The sequence below is a fragment of the Candoia aspera genome, chromosome 1 (assembly GCF_035149785.1).
Source record: "Candoia aspera isolate rCanAsp1 chromosome 1, rCanAsp1.hap2, whole genome shotgun sequence".
Lineage (NCBI taxonomy): Eukaryota > Metazoa > Chordata > Lepidosauria > Squamata > Boidae > Candoia > Candoia aspera.
Genome location: NC_086153.1, coordinates 97,379,063 through 97,399,937, shown reverse-complemented (window position 1 = coordinate 97,399,937; position 20,875 = coordinate 97,379,063). Strand labels below are relative to the sequence as shown.

At 39.2% G+C, this 20,875-nt stretch overlaps 2 protein-coding genes across 2 annotated transcripts in view; one reads left to right on the top strand and one right to left on the bottom strand.

Moving 5' to 3' along the window:
* The window catches only part of TPD52L1 (TPD52 like 1), a 32,346-nt gene extending 24,477 nt beyond the window's left edge, over positions 1 to 7,869 (top strand). The window contains exons 5-7 of the mRNA XM_063310453.1: positions 5,289 to 5,327; positions 6,878 to 6,938; positions 7,738 to 7,869. Of these exons, the coding sequence (XP_063166523.1) occupies positions 5,289 to 5,327; positions 6,878 to 6,938; positions 7,738 to 7,869 (232 nt within the window). The remainder of the gene's footprint in view (positions 1 to 5,288; positions 5,328 to 6,877; positions 6,939 to 7,737) is intronic.
* A 1,517-nt stretch (positions 7,870 to 9,386) lies between these two features.
* On the bottom strand, positions 9,387 to 19,128 carry HDDC2 (HD domain containing 2). The gene is made up of 6 exons (XM_063310441.1): positions 19,039 to 19,128; positions 17,212 to 17,333; positions 13,244 to 13,346; positions 12,822 to 12,890; positions 10,948 to 11,086; positions 9,387 to 9,537 (listed from the first exon to the last, which is right to left on the bottom strand). Exons 1-6 carry the CDS (start codon positions 19,081 to 19,083, stop codon positions 9,440 to 9,442), a joined length of 576 nt encoding a protein of 191 aa, XP_063166511.1. The 5' UTR covers positions 19,084 to 19,128; the 3' UTR covers positions 9,387 to 9,439.
* Between the last annotated feature and the right edge of the window lie 1,747 nt (positions 19,129 to 20,875).

Below are 20,875 nucleotides of genomic sequence, written 5' to 3'. Positions count from 1 at the left end.
AATCTTATGTTGACTTTTAACAGCTGAAGCTCAACGATAGGGCAATTTATACTGTTGGATCTGAGACTTCTCTAATTCAACACTGGGGGTTGGCATTACTTACTTTCTCATCTCCAGCTCAAAGCCAGACTTGGGTTGCTTTTGCCCATATTAACTTTTGATTTTACCTTAGCCACGTTTTTTTTTCCCCTCTTGGAAAATAATTCTTTGGGTGAGGGCAATTTACTGTGTATCTCTCTGATACAATTCTGACTAACAGTAGTTACGCTTTACCATGGTTATTTACCACTTGGTAAATAACATGACACAAGATAATTATCTCTGTCTTGTTCTTAAAGAGGAAGAATGAAGATTGTATGTTAATAGATAAATAAAAGCAAGCTTTGAATAAGTAAAGATAAATATACTATGTCACATTAAAATACTGTAGCGTGATATAAATATTCTTATATTAATGGTAAAACTAGATAATCTTTATAGCACCAGGTTCAGAAAATGATTGATTGATTATGCGCCATCAAGTCAGTGTTGACTCTTAGTAACCGCATAGATTGATTTTCTGCATGTTTATATTATCAAGGACTTCAGTTGTTGATTTAATTTAAATCAGCAGAATTTTTTTCATTTTGGTTAGTTGACATAATTTATACCACTGAATTATACACACCAAATGTGCAGTCCAGCAAGTGAGCTCTGCCACTGAATACTTTCAGTTCCCTCAGTGGAGTTGGCTTGGAATTATCTTGCAAGTCCTGTTGGATTCGTGTTGCAAGGGCAGCCACGCTTGGTCGATTAATTAATTAATTAATTAATGGCTAAGACTTCTGTGTCGCTCCATTCCAAATTGGCTGTGAGAAGCAAACAAACCTTGGTGATTCTAACCTACCCGTGCTTTTAATTTTACTTGATTCTATCCTTTCTTAACTGAAAGTAATTGACTCACCTATATATTTATGTTGCATCTGTTGCCATTGATTTGATTTATAGATACAATTTTTAAAGTAATATTACTGATTTAAGGGATGAACATGCATTCTGATCTAAGACATTCTTCCTTTGATATTTAGTTTGATATTATGATAATATAGGGACTATTAAATTTCTGCTCTCTAAAATAACTGTGTTCCAGGGGATTAAGTAGTTCTGAGCATAGCAGACTTCAGTAACAGACATGGATTATTTGAAATCTTACCGTTTAACTGCTAGCCCCTCTGGGAACAAGTTCTCAAAATTACGTTCTTATTAGAACCGTATTTGAGATTGCAAATTCTAATGATTATGGGGCTGTACAAAACATTTGAAAGGGAAGCTACACAGAGGGCTTTCCATAAATAAGGCATCACTTTTCAAAGTTCTAAAGTATTTGTGTCTTTTGGAAGGTTGATCCTGACTGGGATGGACAGATGGAAGTTTATATTTATTTATTTATCTATCTATCTATCTATCTATCTAGCATTTCAGTAAAGAGGGGTGCTTTGCATGTGCTAACGTAACTTTATGAAGCATCCTTCTCACATACTTTGCACAGCCCTAGTAGATACGACAGCCTACCACATACTTAGCGTGCAACTTGTAATGATTGCCTATCCTAAAACACCATCAGACTCATGAACAGGTTCATAAAGAGATCTGATTTATTAAAGAATAGTATGCAGGATCACAAAGAGAGCTGAGAATGGGAAAAGCGCTCCAAATGCAAACTAAAAACCCCTCGGTGCAAACGAGATCCCTCCCCCCGTAGAATCTCACAATCCCAGGTGCTCCTAACGGCTTCTGATGGTCCGCGGGAAAAGTCCTTGAGCCGAGCACATAACCCAAACACATTCCATTGAAATGATACAGAGCTTGGCACAAGGATTCACAGCAGCTCCCTCCCAAACAGAAACGCGCATCAGCGCCATGGCATGTGAAACGTTACGATGTACAGTGCACATTGAAACAGTGAACATGACACAACTACACCAATCAACATATTACTGCTTCAGCAAACAGGACATGTGATATCCATTTACATTATACAGGATCTGGTCATGAAAAATATTCACACCAGTGGGATAACTCCACTGAAAGCAGCGCTGATATGAAATGAAATTAAAGTACTTTAATTAAACTACTTAAAAGCGCTTCTCAATTTTAGCTGTAGAACTGCTTTTTCAAGAATGCAATCCAGGTAGTTTTAACTGCGCTCAGATACTGATCCTTGTCCTTCAGCCTCCAGTAAATATCTTTTCCAAGTATTCTTGAGGGCCAATTGTCTTTCTTGCCACACTCAGTGTTGCCAAAGATGATACATCTTTACAAATAGATGGTGCACACTGAGCAGTTCAATGAAAAATCAGTTAAAATTATGTAAATACTGTTTAATCCCTCTTGGCACGGAGTTTTCTATGTTGGGTTTTGAAAAAAAGAATTTCAGTATACCCATACTTAATTCTTCCCAATTTTTCCTTATGCTGCTGATCCAGATCACATTCCCTTGGGTAAGGTGACTTATATGTTGCTGCTGCTACTTGGTGTTTTCTCTTGCTCTCTCTACCCTTCCCTCCCTTTCTCTCAATTTCTTATTTGTAAGCCATCCAGAGTCATTGTGGACTCAGGCAGCCTTGTATGTATGAAGAATACTGTATATATTTGCAGATAAGCCAGGAATTTTAGGTGCCAAAATAGACCTCCAAAATTGGGTTTGGCTTATCTGCAGATGGACTTATCTGCAAGTATATACAGTAATTACTCCAGGAAATAAAGCCAGACTGCTCACTTGAGGGAATGATATTAAAGGCAAAACTGAAATACTTTGGCCACATAATGAGAAGACAGGACACCCTGGAGAAGATGCTGATGCTAGGGAGAGTGGAAGGCAAAAGGAAGAGGGGCCGACCAAGGGCAAGGTGGATGGATGATATTCTAGAGGTGACGGACTCGTCCCTGGGGGAGCTGGGGGTGTTGACGACCGACAGGAAGCTCTGGCGTGGGCTGGTCCATGAAGTCACAAAGAGTCGGAAGCGACTGAACAACATATACAGTAATACTTTTTAAAAGTACCCCTATTTCCCATACATGTTTATGGATAAGCCCATCCACGGTTAAGCAGACCCTCAAATTTTTAATCAAAATACCATGAAAAATATGAGTCAGCTTATCAGTGGATGGGCTTACCTGTGAGTATATAAGATAAATACATTCTGTAAGTATTTGGCATAGTTTCCTACTATGACAATGTTTTCCCCCCTTATGGCTGCAAAATGAAGAAGTTACTGCTTTAACTAAAACATATTTGAATGTATAGCTTGATTAAACAGTATAGAGATTGCTAAGATTGAAAAAAAATCTGCACACATAATTGAGAATGTTGCTAATATGATCATTAGGAAAGTTTAAAACTGGATCCTTCGACTATAGCTAGCACTGCCACAGTAAATGTGCATATATTGGTATAAGTGTAAATGTTCATAATGCTCCCAGTTATAGCTTAGCACTTTCCAGCTGTTTAAAAACTTATTATTTCTAAAAGAAACTGGGAACAGTTGGGTCAGCTCTAAATCTGTCCTGTTTCCCATTTTTAGAATATCCATGGGCAGGGAGTGACCCTGGTCAGATTGTATTGATTGTGAATATGGAAGTATGGTGGAACGTGAGGATGTAGTTTTCTATCTTCTGCCTGTTCCTTATTGTTACAGGTAGAAGTCCTGAGCCAGGGTTGATAGTTTGAACTACCACAAATGTAATGGTAGAAGGAGAGTGCCTGGTTGTCAGGGAAAGTGCCTAGTGTAGTTACATCTAACAGCTCCCCCCAATTTCCTTACAAATCAATGCAGAATGAAGGAGCTCCTCACCTACTCATGTAAAACTGAATAAAAACTTGAAATATTATGAACCTTATAATGTGTCTTCAGAGCAATGGTTTCCAAGTGTGGGAAATTGCATTGACTGAAAAATGGACACAATGACTAAGGCTTCAAGAACCCTTCACTTATTTTTATCTGTATCAACAAACTATATTATAATAGACTACCATTATCTATACACATCTTTCTGGGCTGAGATATAAACAATCCCACGTAAGACTGTGTATGTGCATGTGTCTTTATGTTTTGCTTTTTTATTGATCTGCATCTTTAATTCTCTGTGTTCTTTGATTATTTTATTTTATTTTATTTTTGGTTCTTACGAGTCAGTCTTTTCAGCAAGGTTTTTCAGAAGTGGTTTGCCATTCCCTCCTCCTTCCTAGGGCTGAGAGGGAATGGCCCAAGGTCACCCAGCTGGCTTCGTGCCTAAGGCAGGACTAGAATTCATGGTCTCCCCGTTTCTAGCCTGGTGCCTTAACCACTAGACCAAACTGGCACTCACTAGACAATACTTCATTTAAAAACATAAAAAAGAGGTTAGATGCAGGAGAAAGTGTCATTTCCTCCTCCCATTTGAATGAACATTCATGGATAGATCAAAGACCCAGGTAGCGTTCAAAATACAGCCCTTTTAGAGAAGAGAGGTAGAGTAGCATGACCATTTTATTTTTCAATCCCCTAAAAGATTGAGTTCATTAAAGACAACTATTAACCTAAAGAAGGACTGTTCATTTTGTTTTAGCAGTAGTGCATTGTAAGACCTAACCGGGTGCTTAGTGGATACAGTATTTCCTGGTTTAGAACAGTTGCCTTGCAGTCAACCTCAGTTGATTTGAAGCAACTATAGAACAATCAGTATGCATAGTTAGGAGTGTCGTCTCAGATCCTCTGCTTGGGAATATTTATAAAACCTTTGCTATCTTTGTATATTGTCCATAACTATTAAATCAGGAATTAATGTCCTTTTACATGCTTGTGTTGCAGTCGACTTCTTTCATTTTTCTTGTCTTGAAAGCTGCAGTGCAGTGGTGATTTCTTGTTGTTACTGGCCCAAAGTCTGAATGAGCTGCATAAACTCTTCTTCCCTGGAAGTATCTTAATCATTCCCCTCCTTCCTGCTGTTGCTATTGTCAGTACCTAGACATCTTGTGATAGGGACAATGTTAGTGAACCACTTAAAATGTCACATTACCCTCATGTAGGTATTGTCCATCAGTTAAAACTGAATGAAGTAGATTTAAAGTGTCACCAGACAAGATCTTCCATGTTTTGACAACTGAATATTGTATGTTAGTGAAATTCCAAAGTAGCTTTTCATCAGTGAGCATGCTCTTAGAATTTAAATTAGCCTATTGCTAGATGTCATTAATGTGAAATCAATGAAATTGCAAACCTGTAATAACAGCTGTGTATTTTCTGTTCTTTCATGCTTTTGCAAACCAGCTATTCTATCCGCCATTCCATGAGTATGCCTGCTATGAGGTAACTAGTTATATACGCAATGATATTATAATTATAAAAATATTTGATCCTCCAACTTTTACTGTATACTGAATATTAGAAACATTTTGTACAATTATATTTTCCTTTTTTTTCCTGATACATTTTTGATTAAGGAAAGCTTTGTGTCAGTCTTGGAGTCATTAAAAGAGACCCTCATGTTTGAGGTTGAAACTTACTGGCAAAAGAATATTGTACTGTAGAGCAGTAATCGATGATGGAGAATGGAAAACGTTCCTTATTTGAGCGGTGGTTTTAAAACAAAAACGTTTGAAAACATTATTTTGCTTGTATCTGATGTCTGTTATACTTACAGGAAGCATCCTTGAGGGGAACGGCACTGAGTTTTCCTGTCTTATTCTCTATTCTCAAGGTTTCCAAGGCCAAAGCCCCAGTCAGATTATTTTAATTCAGAAGCAGATTTGATTCCAATTCCTGGCTAGAGTCAGTTTCTCTGAGTTTCAGTTACTAACTTTGCTTACATATCACAATACTTTTACATCAACAATCTGATTTTCCTATAAGAATGCCAGAAGTGAATGGATTTGAATCAATTTTAAATGCTTTCTGTTATTCTGTACCATTCAATCAAAGCTTAAGAGCTTCCGCTGCTTTCTGCTTGGCATCAGCCTTCCAATATAGGTGTTTCTTCCTATGCAAAGAACTGGAATACAGCATCCTCTGAATGTCATTATTACTCAAATGCAGAGTCTCAATCCCAGCTACCCAAATTTCCATAGATTTGTATGTGGCAGTATAGAATTGGTATGGTGATGTGGTGCGCTATAGGAGTAAGTATTTCAGAATAATTTTTATTATACTTAGTGCCCCATGTGGTCATACCGTACATTTTCTCTAAATGCATAACTTTAAACCTTTAAACGGTTTGTCTTTGACAAAACTAAGCATGATGTTGCTCACTGTGCTTGGCCTATATAGTTCTGCTTATATTTCATCTTTAATGAAGAGCCAACATAGGTGCTCCAAGCCAGTGGGAGTTAGGAGTTGAACAAAGACAAGGGGGACCCAGATTCAAGTCCATCCTCAGCTGCGGAAGTTCACTGAGTGATGTTGGTCCAGGCACTATCTCAGCCCAATCTTCCTCACAGGTTATTGCTGTAGGCAAAAATTGGAGCTCCTGGATGAAAGGCAGACACCTTAAATAAATAGATATCAACCACCTGTTAACTGTTAACGCAAAGAAAGGGGCACAATTCTTGTCCTTGGCAGGGGAAAGAAATTAGCACTATTCTCATCATATACCACATTTCTTACCTCGGTCCCCTTGCATCTCCTGTTTCTTTAAATTAGTTTTAATCAAGAAACACACATTAGCAAATTATCTAAGTAATGTTACATTGAGTTTGGCCCTAGTTCAATAAAACTGACATTCAAAGATGGGTACATAATCTATAGTGGCTGGAATACATGGTGGAAATCGTTTGGTTCTGACTGCATCATCCAAAAATCAACTAAGGAAATGAACAAGGATTAAGAACTAACAAATATTGGTCTTTGTTTTATCCTTTAAGGAATTCTCCTACATTTAAATCCTTTGAAGAAAAGGTTGAGAGCACTGTTACGAGCATTAAGGTATGGGATAAGAATAAAGGGAAGAGGGATCAGGGCATCCAGGCAAGCCCTAAAAAACTGCCTTGTGAAAAGTTGGTCATTGTTGGTACTTGCCAATACAAGTCATTGTTGGTACTTGTGTTGTGAGCAAATTGGGTTTTCACTGAGTTCCTGCTATGAAATCCCTTTGCATTTTTAACCCCATGTATTGTTTATCAAGTGAAATGCTTAATTCAAGGGCAAGCCATATTTTCAGTTAAGCTTATTCCCAGATGTATAGCCAAGCGAGCAGGTACGGGACTGTACAAAGCAGCACAATGTGATATATTCATCTTTATCTTGTCCAAGGTACCCAGAGCCTGGTAATTTCTGTTGGTCAGATAAGTTCCTTGTTTTCCCAGTTATTAATTTTTCCAAAATGTAATCTTAGATCTCTGTGAGGGTAAGCAGATGAATTCAAAACCAACGTTGCATCTAATTTAAGAGCTATCTTGAATCAAGGAACTTCTGTATTTCAAAATACATAATTTAACCCAAATCGTCACAATTCTGTAACACAAAGTTGTTTAATCTTGCTTTTTTGTAGACACCAATAAGGTTATAATAATTTTTGATCTGGCGCAAGCTGCTTGCAATTTAAATAAGTTCTGCCTTTTTCTGCCTTACCTGCTACTTTGTGAGCTGGGACAATCAGAAGACAGAATGAATTACTATGCAAGGTCACCAAATCGTTCTTGGTATGGTAGTCTAAAGCACATATGCAGCTCAGAGGGGGAAAGATGAACTGATTTGGGCAAAGTAATGATTTTGTTCCTTCCAGACAAAAGTTGGAGGTACAACTCACCCTGGAGGAAGCTTTGAAGAAGTTCTTAGCTCTGCAGCCCATGCCAGTGCCCGGAGCCCCATTGCAGGCACCCGACTTTCAGAAACAGAAGAGGAGCTCCATTGTTAGGTGGGGGATTCCTTTGTCCTGCTGCTTACAGATGACTGATGCGTGAAATGTTTCTTCTCTCTGCAGGGCTGAGCACGAAGGTGTAGAACTGCATTGAGCATGTACCTACACAGTACTAGGCAGAGAGGTTGGCTGGGATGCAACCAACCACAGCTAGTGCTGCAGAAGCAACTGCTAGCTGTCCTTCTGTATTACCCACTTTATGCTATTTATGCTTATAAATGATTTTACATCTGTAGCTTCTATAATATACAATTGTGTCTATTTTTAAAATGGCATCTATTATCTTAAGACATTTGCCCATGTACTGTATGTTTTTATAATGAATTTCCGAAAACAAGCTCAAATTATTGTTCAAGCAATTCCATTTCTCTTGGTGTAAACGACCAAGCTGTTTTTGCTGTTTTCTGTTTATGTGCCTGCTTCTGACTATTAAAGAAAATCAGCCTGTTCATTAATGTATGTGCCAGTGAGATGAGGAATGGAACTGAACACAATGCCGTCACGAAAGTTTTCTGTCTTAAGAAGCAAAGATATTACACACCTTTAGTACAAAGTATTGAGGGGATGGATGTAGAAGAACACACACACAGGATAATTTTGGAATAGCCAATGGGTAAAAAGTTTGCGTTATATTAACAGTTGCCAATCTCCTTGCAAAGATGTGGCAGGTACAGGTTTAATCTTAGAACTAGATTATATCCATGGTTGTCCGCAGTTGTTATGCTTGTAATAACATTTTTCTAGCTCTCTTCAGTTGGAGTAAAATAAGTGTGCCCACCCGAAAGAGCTGAGCATATTTATACTTTTTTTATGAGGGAGAAAGAGAGAATATTCAAAATTTCAATTCTTAAACTTGGGCTGGATCTTTAAATTATGCAAAAACAAAATCTTGTAATGCATGACTCCTGGACCTCGCAAAAAACAATTGAGATCTAAAAGATATGGAACTCAATTAAATCTGCCTAGCATTATCCAATTTGAATTATTAGTATTTATCCAGAAATTACGTAGGACTGGGTAGCTAGTTTTATTTTCCCATTTCACTTTTGTTTCCCTACCTTGCTGGGTTATGTGGTTAATTTAAAAGAAGGCTGCTGTTTCTATTGCAAATATTCAGAGAAGCAGGCTGAAAAACTGGCACATGATTTAATCTTTCGGGTTTTCATGTCTGAAGTTCAAGAAGCTGGAAATGCTCTATGGTGAATGTCTTCTCACCTAATACATTCTTTTGCTTGTACAGAGAGCCTGAGACAGAAGCAACAAAGAGGTTCATGCTGTGTCCAATTTTCACTTATTACTGAATATTCTAGATATCAGTTGCCTCCTATAAAACTCCAACCATGCTTTTAAAGCAGCCACTTTAATTTTTTTGATTCCAATACTTAGCAAACACTTGCTTAGCTATCCTGCATCACAGCCTTATTTATTGCCTACATTTTTAACGAATTATTTGATAAACCAACATTCTTCATCTATATTGTACCACAAGACCACATACACACACGCACACATGCTGGAATCATAAAACAATTTATTTTAGATACAGCTAAGCACATTTCAAAATGATTCAAGTTGGAGGATCTCTGCTTTCTGCAGCTATTTTTGCATTTCTTTCTGTATTTATGGAAGACACAAGCTGGACTATTTCTGGGTGACTAAATTTTCCTGTAGATCAAGAGTTCACAGTTAGTTAACGTACTCTTTCAAGTCTGCTAAGTGCAGGATTATAGCAGTAACTCTGGTAACCATACTTCCATCTATAAGAATTTTGTTACTGTACTGTGTAAGTTTTTATATTTGGTACTGACCTGCTTGCTTACACTAGTCCTATTTTCTAAGTGTTCCTTCCTAAAACCACAATAAAGAATAGAATGTTGAAAAAAAATGCTAGAGACACAGGTTGTGTTATTGCCTTAATCTATGGCCTTCAATAGAACACCTGAAATGATCAGATGAGAGCAGGAGAAAGTCTACAGCACGCATTAACACAATGGGCTAGGCTTTTCATTGCCCTTTGCCTCTGGAATCAACATCACAGAGAACTACAGCATTGCTCAAATTGCAAGTTTTTTTGCTGCTCTTCAAGAATACAAGCAGACAAGCCAAAGTCATGGAAGACAGAAGAGCACCTGCTGCTGCCATCAGGGAAATGGCTGTTGGCAGCTTCTTGTGTCTTTGAAACCTGACTAACAAGGATGTCTTGCAATTCTAATCATATGGAGGGCTTTGACGGTTGGAACCATCTCCTGAAGGATAAGGCCGTATAACCAAAATTGAAATTCTTAGAAAATGTACAAGTAATTAGACTTCTACAAGGTTTAGGCTATGAATAACCGTCTGGCCCTAAGACAGCATTCCAGAGGCCAAAGCAACAAGTCTTTTTCCAGTCAGTAAAAAGCAGCCGCCCCAAAAAGGGCAATCCAACCTCCAGTTCCCTTTCCCACTTTGGAACCATCAGCTTCTGAGATTGGGAAACTTCAACACCAGAACACTTTGAAAGGGGATGGGGGTCCCATTCATCAGTTTTAAATTAAATTCCCAGAAATTACGTAGGGTGGGACCTGGGTAGCTAGTTTTACTTTCCCATTTCACTTTTGTTTCCCTATCTTGCTGGGCTCTGGGGTTGAATTAAAAGAAGTTTGCTGTTTCTATTGCATATGCTCAGAGACTGAAAAACTGGCACATGATTTAATTTTTTGGGTTTTCATGTCTGAAGTTGTAGAAGATGTTTCATCATAAAAGCGATGAGGGCATGGCTTTCTTCTCACCCACTAGCAAACACCGAACATGCCAAAATTCTGACTGGGCAGTAGGATAGCTCTGCCCAGGAAGGTAAGCATCCAAAGTTTGCAGAAGTGGCAAACATTATTTTAGGGCATGAGGGGAATCACCAGGATGGCCCAAATGCTGAGCACTTGCTTGGAGTGGGGAAACAGAATGGATACTCTTTGGAGATAGTATAGGCAACTGGTTGACAAGTAAACTCAGCAGAGAAGCCCACACTGCAACATTTTGTTTTGCCTTGTCCCATGTGTTATAAAGATAAACTTGTTTAAAGCAAAAAAGGATATTTACCGGCAGTAGAATCATAAAAGTCTTGTAGGCTCCCGGGTCTTTTCTCTAATTCTTCATACTCTAAGGCTTGAATAATCATCTCACATTGGTCCAGCTGTTTTACAAATTTTGCTTCTGCAGTAGACTGATATTCATATTCCTGAACAGAATTATACAGTGGAAAAGGAGTTCATCCTGTCACACACAGGGCTGGAAATCACTTCCAATGTTACTTTTTCCAGCAACTCAGACATGTAGAAACCAATACAGGTTTATATCTTGTATCATTCACTTTCTGATCTAAGAGCTCAACTCTAACTAAAAGTTCTCTTCCTTCACACATTGATACATACCTTCCCAATGCAAAAGCTAGATTTGAGTTCCAGAACAATCAAGGTGGGACACCTACACAGAATGCTTGTTCTATGTGGTGGCTTCCAAGGACTACAGTTCCCATTCATTTTGATACCTTTCACCAAGATTTGACCAGTCCCTCAAAACATGTCCAGCCCCACCGTGGCACTTTTTTTCATCTCTCCTGGTACTTTTCCAGCAAAGCGCCATTGCCTCATTTAGCTCACATGGAAACTATATTTTGGGAACTCTTTTGTTAATAGATAGATATCTTGCTAAACATTTATTGAATAAATGCTCTGCTCATCACAGCCACTATCTGCAAATCCAGTGACCACCGGAGGTCAAGGATCATTCAAAAAGATGCAAAAATGCTTGTATAATTCTCCAGATGCAGCACAAGTTGAAATCCTCCTAAATAAACCTTCCTTTCTTTAGCCTGTTTTGAATGGATCTTACATTTATTCACACTCATGCATGCAGTTGTAACACACATACAACGCCACTGCTCTTCCCTACCATCTCTAAGGAAGCAATCAGTACTGTGTGATGTTGCCTGACCTTGATAATGGGCTAAATGAGAGGGAACAAGCTGAAATTAAATCCAGACAAGATGAAGGTGTTGGTAAGGAGAAAGCTTCACTTGGGGACTAAGCTGAAGCTTCTTCTGAAGGCGACTGCACTTCAGAAAGAGCACCTTTGTATCCTTTGAATGCTCCTTGATCTCCAGTGGTCACTGGATTTGCAGATGGTGGCTCTGATAAGCACAGCATTTACATACTTACAGGTCATGCAAACTTTTCTAGGCCAATTGGACTTAGCAACAGCCATTTATGCCTTGGATACAATCTGACCAAACTACTGAATTGTGCTTTGCTTAGGGCTGCTCTTGAAAAGTATCTTGAAATTGCACCTGGAGTAAAAGGTGGCAGACCACTGCAAACTGCAGGATTATATGATTCCAGTGCTGAAAGATACGCACTGTTAAATTAAATTTAAATTAACAGGAAGCTTGGCAAAGGATAGATTTTTGCCATCCTCCCAAATCTTAAATTTTAATTTTATTAATTTTCTTTTATGCTTTGTATTCTTCATTATTGTGAATATTGAATGTTGGAATAAACAGAAAGGGAGGGTATAAATTAAATATTCTTTATGAAAAGGATTCTGCCCATCATCCACTACACACATTATTTCATGAAACACGTAGGAACGTAATTCACCTTTATGAAGCTGTTAAGCAAAAACTGAGGAAAGAGGTCACTTGAATAGACAAGGAACACTGACCATCTTAGGTAGTTATACTTCAAATTGCTAACTGTGCTTTATAGTTGCCATACTGTAGATGATAGCCGCATGACAACTGCCCTGAATCTTATAACAGGCAGTAGAGAAAGTTTATTAAATTTCTGGGGGCTTTCAGGCAAGGCTATATTTTACCGGGCAGTCTGCTTTCCCAAATCCACTGTTTTGAGTATAACCAATCTGCAACATCTCTTTAGAACAAACTCCATGAATAATTTTAAACATTGAAAACTTACTTCCCATAGTTCATAAATCTCTTTTCTCAGATCCTCTGACAGCAACCTGGTCAAATGTTTCATAGCTCCCTAAAAAAACAAAAAGAAAGCAAAACAAAACCCCCAAGATGCTATCATTTTTATTCAAATGCTATCAAATGCCTTTTCCTTGTTCTCTGCTTCTGGGCGTCAATAGGAGCCATTGTCTATTACACTGCTATTCAGAATTGTTACGGCCAGAGGATGTTAGCTTGGTTTTTATTACTAAATGTACAACAACCCACACCCACCATAATTGGCTGAAAGTGACACAATCTGTTTAGCAACCACAAGTTCTACACCAGAAAGAACTTATCAAAGAGTGTTTTTTAGTGTTGTTCGGAGAATGGCAGTTTAGGGAAGGCTGCTATAGACAATCACACTGTTAGCATCTCCATACTGACCTCTTCTTGCCGGTGTTTCTCTTCTTTGGAAATATTGTCAGCAGGAGCAATGTCACCAACTATGCATTCAGCCATATCATGAACCAAAGCTAACCGAATGCATCTGCAAAGAAAATATGTGTAAAGATGTACAACAGAGGGAGCATCACCTGCAAAATTTACTTTGTGCTGAATATTAGTGAATCATATATAGAAGATCCCCAAAATAAAATACCTGGTGATATAGGTTAATGAAATTAAAAAGCTTGTCACACAAAAGGTCATAAAGGAAGGTTTTAACACCAGCGTTCCTTGTTGGGTCTTACTTATTCAGAGTACACAGTACATGGAAACAAATCTAGCTTTACAACTTTTCTTGATCACTTTCTGAACTAAAAGGGTCACTTACCCATACATACATTCACCAACCCAATTCAAAGTCTAGCTGGCCAGATCAAGTTTGATTTCTAGAAGATGCCCATTTTGTTCTATGTGATGGTACAGAGTGATGTACTTTAAGATATAGATACTTTATCCCAATCTATATCTAGCAAGGCTTGGTCAGTCGCAGCTTGGTAGTCTTCTTAAACCTCCTGGCGCTTTTTGATCTGACTGCTAATGTCTGATCCAGTTCACATAGGAACTTTGTTCTGATCTGAAATCCACTTCGTGTTGAAAAGAAATGGACAGGCAAAATTAATTTATATGCTGCAGGGCCTTGACTTCCCTGCCATAAGACACTCCTGTGCATTGTTTGAGAAATGTCTCTTGTTTTGAAGACTCAAATGTTGATGTATTTTTTTAGACGTTTTCTTTCTGGTACTTTTCAATGTGCTGCAAAAGCTGAAATTTTCCAGAATAACCCTTTATTTATGGCCTGTTTTGAATGAGCCGCTCATACTCTTATATTTCACATACATCACACAAATGAGTAACACAAAACTACACATTATTACCAGTATCACAGCTCGATAACAAAGTAACAAAATAGTAGCAGCTTCTGAGGAAAAAACCCTGAAAGCTAATTTGCTAGAAGCTGACATTCTTTACTCTAACTCTGACTTTGATATTTAATGAGCCGGTATCAATTGAGCTCAGATCTATGAAGGATCATAAACTGAGTCATAAATGTATACATGATTCTTAGATGAGATCTCCAAAAAGTTGCATAAAGTTGTTAAAGAAGATACTGCACAGATATTCCAGATATTTGGAGTATCACTTTACTTGATATAAATCTACTACAGGAATACATTAGATGTTTGACAAATGATTTTAAAATTCGGGAGAGAAAATTATGCTATCAGAAATGTATATGAATAATAAATAAATATTGGATTAGGGAAAATATAAATGGAAATGAATGCTGAAGTTCCTCCTTACTTGCCTTTGGTACCAAAATATACTCTTGATATAAAAATGTATTAATTATGTGAATTCGATGCTAACTTCAATCTTTTGATACTATTTTTGCCTGCTTTAACCTGTAATACAATTGTATGTTAGTAAAAAGAGAGACTTTTTAGCCTCAGAAAACAATTTAAAATTAAATTGCAGATTTAATTAAATCAATTTTAAGATTTAATTTTTTTCTACACTTTATAGTTTCAATTCTGTATGCAGAGACTGTTTTTGTGGTAAAGATTTTTCCAGATGAAAGGCAAGATAACCCTTTAAATCTAATTCTGGTTTAGCAAAAATCTGTCCCACAGAATATGATTAATTCATAGAATTTTTCAGACCAGTAAATAAAAACAAGAAAATTGAAAGCCAATAATCATGATACATGTATCATTGTATCAACTTTGAAAGCTGCGCAGTTTGAGAATTACTAGAACGGAGCATGTGCTGTTCTATTACTACACAGCTCAGAAATAAGAGTGCTATAATTATTAGGGCTGTATATCAATTCAAACATAAGATTGCACTGAGAAGGATTTCACATGGGCCATATTCATCTTAAATGTTAAAAAGAAAAAAAAGCAGAAATTCTATCAGGGATATTTTTTAAATTTGTTTCTTCTCCCCACTTGACCTTTTCTCCCTTTCATCAATTTAAAAATGTAGAGAAAATGAGAGTGTTTGAAATCGAAATCTTGCTCAACACTAAAAACATCACATCCTATCCAAGTAACCATGTGATTTTCAGATCTGATAATTTCATTACTAACAAAATAATTATTTTCACCAACTTTCCACAATATAACTGAATATAATCCTACTTTAAGCCTTGTCTTGCAATTCAAAACAGTACTATATGGCAGACATGTCCTCTTTTATAATCCCATACTCTTAATAGCTAGATTTTACATTAATTCCATCCCAAAACATCCATCTGGAAGAGGTGAAAAACACAATCTTGAGCTTAAGCTCAAGTTACATCTCTGTTTTATTACAGACAGAACTTGTTTTTCAAATTCAGCTTTGAAGTCTATAAAATCCAAACAGAACACTGGGGTACCATAAAGATGATTGATATAAATCCCAGGTGCAATTTAAAGTGCTGGTCTTGATCTATAAAATACCTTTCACAGCTTTGGCACCCAGTTACCTTCACGGTTGTGTTCAACCACTAGAATCAGCCCAACAAATTGATCCTGTGAGAAAAGCAGCTGGTGGTTCTTCCAGGTTGGGAGGTACATGGGAACTACAGCCACTCCTCGTTTAGCGGCTACCTCACTTAGCAACTGTTTGCAAATATGACGGTAATAATTTCAAAAATTCATTTTCCAACCAATAGCACATTTATGGTGAGCCTGACAATAAAAGCCTTCAGTATGAAACTGATTACGGTCTGGTCAGTGTCAGGCAGCAGCCTAGCCAGCCAGAGGATTCTAATCAATTAAATAAGGTCACAGAGCTGAGCTTAATTTCCAATTAGTACTTTTTAGGGAAGCGCTACACTACAGAGAAAAGCAGCTCAGGAAGAGAGAGCTTGTTTAAGCAATCTCTCCACCCTACGAGAGGGGGAAAAAAGGGGAAAAAACAGGTCAGGCACAGGACACTGCACAAGAGAACTTTATCTAAATGAGACGGCAGCAACCAATGATCTTCACAGTGTCTCTTTCTCAGTCATGTGTTAACTTAGTGACCATTTCATTTCCGATTTAACGAATGGATTGTGGTCACTAAACAAGGATAGGGTGTAATCTTGGGAGGTACTGCTTTTCAGTAGCAGCACTGGCCCTGGGGAGTGGCTTCCTTCTGGAGCTTAAGTTAGTACCACCTTTAACTGCATTTTGGAAGCAGCTGAAAATTGAGCTCATCTGGAGGGCATTTGGGATGACACTTGGATTTGGGGTGATTTATATGTTTTTAGGGTTTCTATTGTTTTATTCTATTCTATTCTTTCTATTGTTTTATTCTACTCTATTATTTTAATGGTGACTTGGGATGTTTTGTGCATTCCTGTAACACTGCTGAGAATCCTGCAGGATTTTGATGTGGTATAAATATAATATATTTACGAGAACCAGTTTGGTCTAGTGGTTAAGGTGCTGGGCTAGAAACCAGGAGACTGTGAGTTCTAGTCCCGCCTTAGGCATGAAAGCTGGCTGGGTGACCTTGGGCTAGTCACTCACTCTCGGCCCAGCTCAACTCACAAGGTTGTTGTTGTGGGGAAAATAGGAGGAGGAAAGAGTATTAGGTATGTTCGCTGCCTTGAGTTATTTATAAAAATAATAAATGGAGGATAAAAATAAAATAAAAAATATAACTAAATCTGCCTCTACATTACTAAAATGCTCATTTTTTAAAGAAAACTAAAACATCCTGAATTCTGCTATCAGTTATGCAAATCTGAAAACCTACTCCAACATGTATCCCATTTTAAAACAAAGCCAATGTGATTAAATATCACAACTTTTGGGGGGCTATTCAAATAACAGCTACAAGAGTCCAATCCAGCAGCCTGATTGATGACACTAATTTTTAACAGTTTGTGCTATTTCACAATTAAACTTGTTTAATTCATTGTAAGGTATACTCACTTATCTTTATTAAGTGTTTTATCTTCAGTGACCATAGCCATAATTGCCATTCTGTACATGTGATCTGAGACACTCTCTGGATTCTTTACCTTTCTGTATACCCAGCCTGTCCTTGGTACTCTCTGGTTTCAAAAAAGAAAAAAAAATGAGAATTACACCTAGGCCACAGGCAGAATGTCCATCTATTGTACCATACAGACATTTAAAAGAATATTTACAGGTAGTCCACTTACCACCATTCGTTTAGCGACCATTCAAAGTTACAACGGTGCTGGAAAAAGTGACTTACAACCTGTCCTCGCACTTACGACTGTTCTAGCATGTGACTGCAGTCACATGATCAAAATTCAGGCACTTGGCAACCAGCATGTATTTACAACAGTTGCAGTGTCCTGGGGTCACATGATCGCCATTTGTGATCTTCCCAGCCAGCTTCCGACAAGCAAAGTCAATGAGGGAAGCCTGATTCGCTTAATGACTACATGATTCACATAACGGCTGCAGTGATTCGCTTAACAACCATAGCAAAAAGTTGTAAAATTGGGTGTGACTCACTTAATGGCCAGCTCACTTAGCAATGGAAGTTCCAGTCTCAATTGTAGTCGTAAGTTGAGGACTACCTGTACTGATAAAGTTTTGTTCAAACACAAGTAAAGAGAAGGACTCTCTCAAGTTGCGTTCAATATTTTGTAACTTCATAAAAATACCCATACAATTCCTTTCACAACAGTGTTTATTTACTGTTTCAGTTTATATAGGAGCCATCTCCCAATAGCAACTCTGGGCAGCTCATAACATTTAAAAACAATGCAATCACATAGTATAAAACATAAGCAACAGCCAGGAGCCCAAGCAGCCTAAACAAATGATAACCACATCATGAGCTCTAACTCCCATGCCCAGGAACCCATTCATGTCATAAGAGCCTTCAAAGCATATAAATTGATTCTCTCTGCTTTCTTCCAGGATGCTTCTCTGACTTCTCAATCTAGCCTACAGCCTGGAATTTTCTAGCGGCTCTCCATCCAAACCCTAACCGGGTCCAACCGTGTTTACTTTATCAATATCAGCTGAGGATAACTAGTTGGAGCCCTCTAGGTGGGCTGATGCAGCTATTATTTCAATGCACAAGTGGCTTGTGCCAGCTCATGTGCTACTGGCCCCTTTCTGCACTGAAATCAAGTATGTTATTTCTTGGTTTCCTCAAATGAGAAAAATTAGATAGTTAAATGGGCTAGATCTGGGCCAGGTTCAATCCTGTCTCTAGCCATGGAAATGCAGCTGTTGAGCTGGGGCCAGTTACTCTCTCTCAGCCTAACCTACCTCACAAAGGTGGCTCTACAGAAACACTGGATCTGTGGACAGGAGCTTGCGTGCGCGGATTAAAAGTGGAATAAGAATCTTCTTGCCATCTTTCTTCCTTTTAAGTGGTTTTATTGTCATGTCCTGTTCTGAGCCTCCCAGAGTCGTGGGAAGCCATGCAAGCTTAATAAATAAATAAAATCTAACCGAAATAAAGGAATATATTCCGCCACCGTGCACTGAGATCCCAACGACGCGCCTTCCAGCAGCCCAGGTGGGCAACCGGGAAAAAAGGACCTTTCTCCCCAGGCAAGCTCGGTGCCCCAACCTGGGAAGACAGCCTTGCAGCCCGCCCGGAGGCCCGGCTTGTCCTGCGCATCCTGAGCCCCACGGCCCCTGCTTCGGACCCACGAGGATAGGAGGGGGGCTTCCGAAGCAGGCCGAAAGAGCGAGCCCGGTCCGCGGCGGGCCAGCGGAGAACAGCCCCCGGCTAAGCCCCCCCAGCTCGGCGCCCGGATTTCCTACCTTCAACTGCCCCACCAACTTCAGAAACTGCAGCAAATTCCCCATCGCGTCCGAGGCAACCGCGGGAAGCACAACAACCACCGCCCTCAGCCGGCAGCCGGCAAAAGAGGCGGTACCTGTTCGCCGCTAGGCGCGCCTTCCGGTCGTGTGCTCCAATCCGCTGGTCGCTGGTCCTGGGCCACGCCTCCGTCTCTTGATTCGCCTCAGTCCTGGCCACGAAAGTCATCCCATGGTGCGGGTTCGTTGGTCTTCGCTCGCGCTGCACGGCGTTTCCTTGGTGCGATTTAATTCAGAGCCGCCTCTCGTGGGAGCCCGTTTACTCAGTTTCTACATAAGGGCAATTTAAGAGCTGCAGGAGGAAGTGTTGGCAGGGACCTCAGATGGTGCTAAACTAGAAAGCGTGGTTTGCTTAACCGCAGTTTATGGAAAAAACCACGAGCAGCTGCATTTTTGCAACACAATAGGCCGTAAAGAGAGCCAGTTGGTGTACAGTAGTGGTTAAGGCATCAGGCTAGAAACCGAGAGACCCTGAGTTTTAATCCTACTTTAGGCACAAAGCCAGCTGGGTGACCTTGGGCTTGCCACTCTTTTTCAGCCCCAGGAAGCAGGCAGTGGCAAACCACTTTGGAAAAACCTTGCCAAGAAAGCTGCAGGGGCTTGAACCGGCAGTTGCCAAGAGTCAAAAACTGACTTGAAGGCATGCATGCACAGGCCATAAAGAACAATTTCAAACCAATTGCTTCAGTTTTCACAGCACAGTACACCAAGTCAACACATACCACTCAGAATACCTATGTTTCCACCTTGCATTGGTTGTTAAAAGAGGGAAGTTACATTTCTTCAATGTTTCCTGAAGCTCATCTTTGTTAACCATTGTTAATCTTACAGTTCTATGCATGTTTACTTTGAAGCAAACCTACCCTCTAGTGAAGAGTATGATTCAACTTGTTTCCCAACATCCTTAGTACTAGGAATTGGAATCCTATTTGAAGGGCTGCATGAAGAAGGAATCTTTGTTGTTTGTTCGTTTAGTCGCTTCCGACTCTTCGTGACTTCATGGACCAGCCCACGCCAGAGCTTCCTGTCGGTCGTCAACACCCCCAGCTCCCCCAGGGACGAGTCCGTCACCTCTAGAATATCATCCATCCACCTTGCCCTTGGTCTGCCCCTCTTCCTTTTGCCCTCCACTCTCCCTAGCATCATCATCTTCTCCAGGTGTCCTGCCATCTCATTATGTGGCCAAAGTATTTCAGTTTTGCCTTTCATATCAACTCCTTAAAAGACTAATGATTTTATTGTATTATAAGCATTCATGGATTCTGATTGGCTGATTGGTAGTTCAGCAAAATCAAAATCAATTATTGGGGGGTAGGGATAGGTTCCCAACACTGGATTAGGCTAACACATCTGAGCAAAATTAGTTTCAACTATCCTGTTTTGCTTTTACAACCTAACTTGATGAAAATACCTTTAGAAATGTGCCTGTTTTAAAATTTATTCATATCTACCATATCACTGATCATAGTGAGACACCACTGATTGACTTCTGATTAATTCTTGCAACTTCCATGTTCCCTGGCAGTTCTACTTAAAAGGAAAGCCATAGAATATCATATCTCAACTTGTCCACTCAAGCACTACATTTTAGAATATCACCTTGTGAAAACTGTGTGTTGGATAGAGTGGTTCAGCTTCACTCTTGAGTTGGACTCTGGCTGGGCAGGTCCTATGGAAACGACCAAAGAATGTCCAAGCTCTGATACCGGGGAAGAGTTTGAGGCGGTCAGTCCTGAAGAAGTGGAAAGATCCTTGCTGCTGTGAGCTCTGCCAGCTGGGT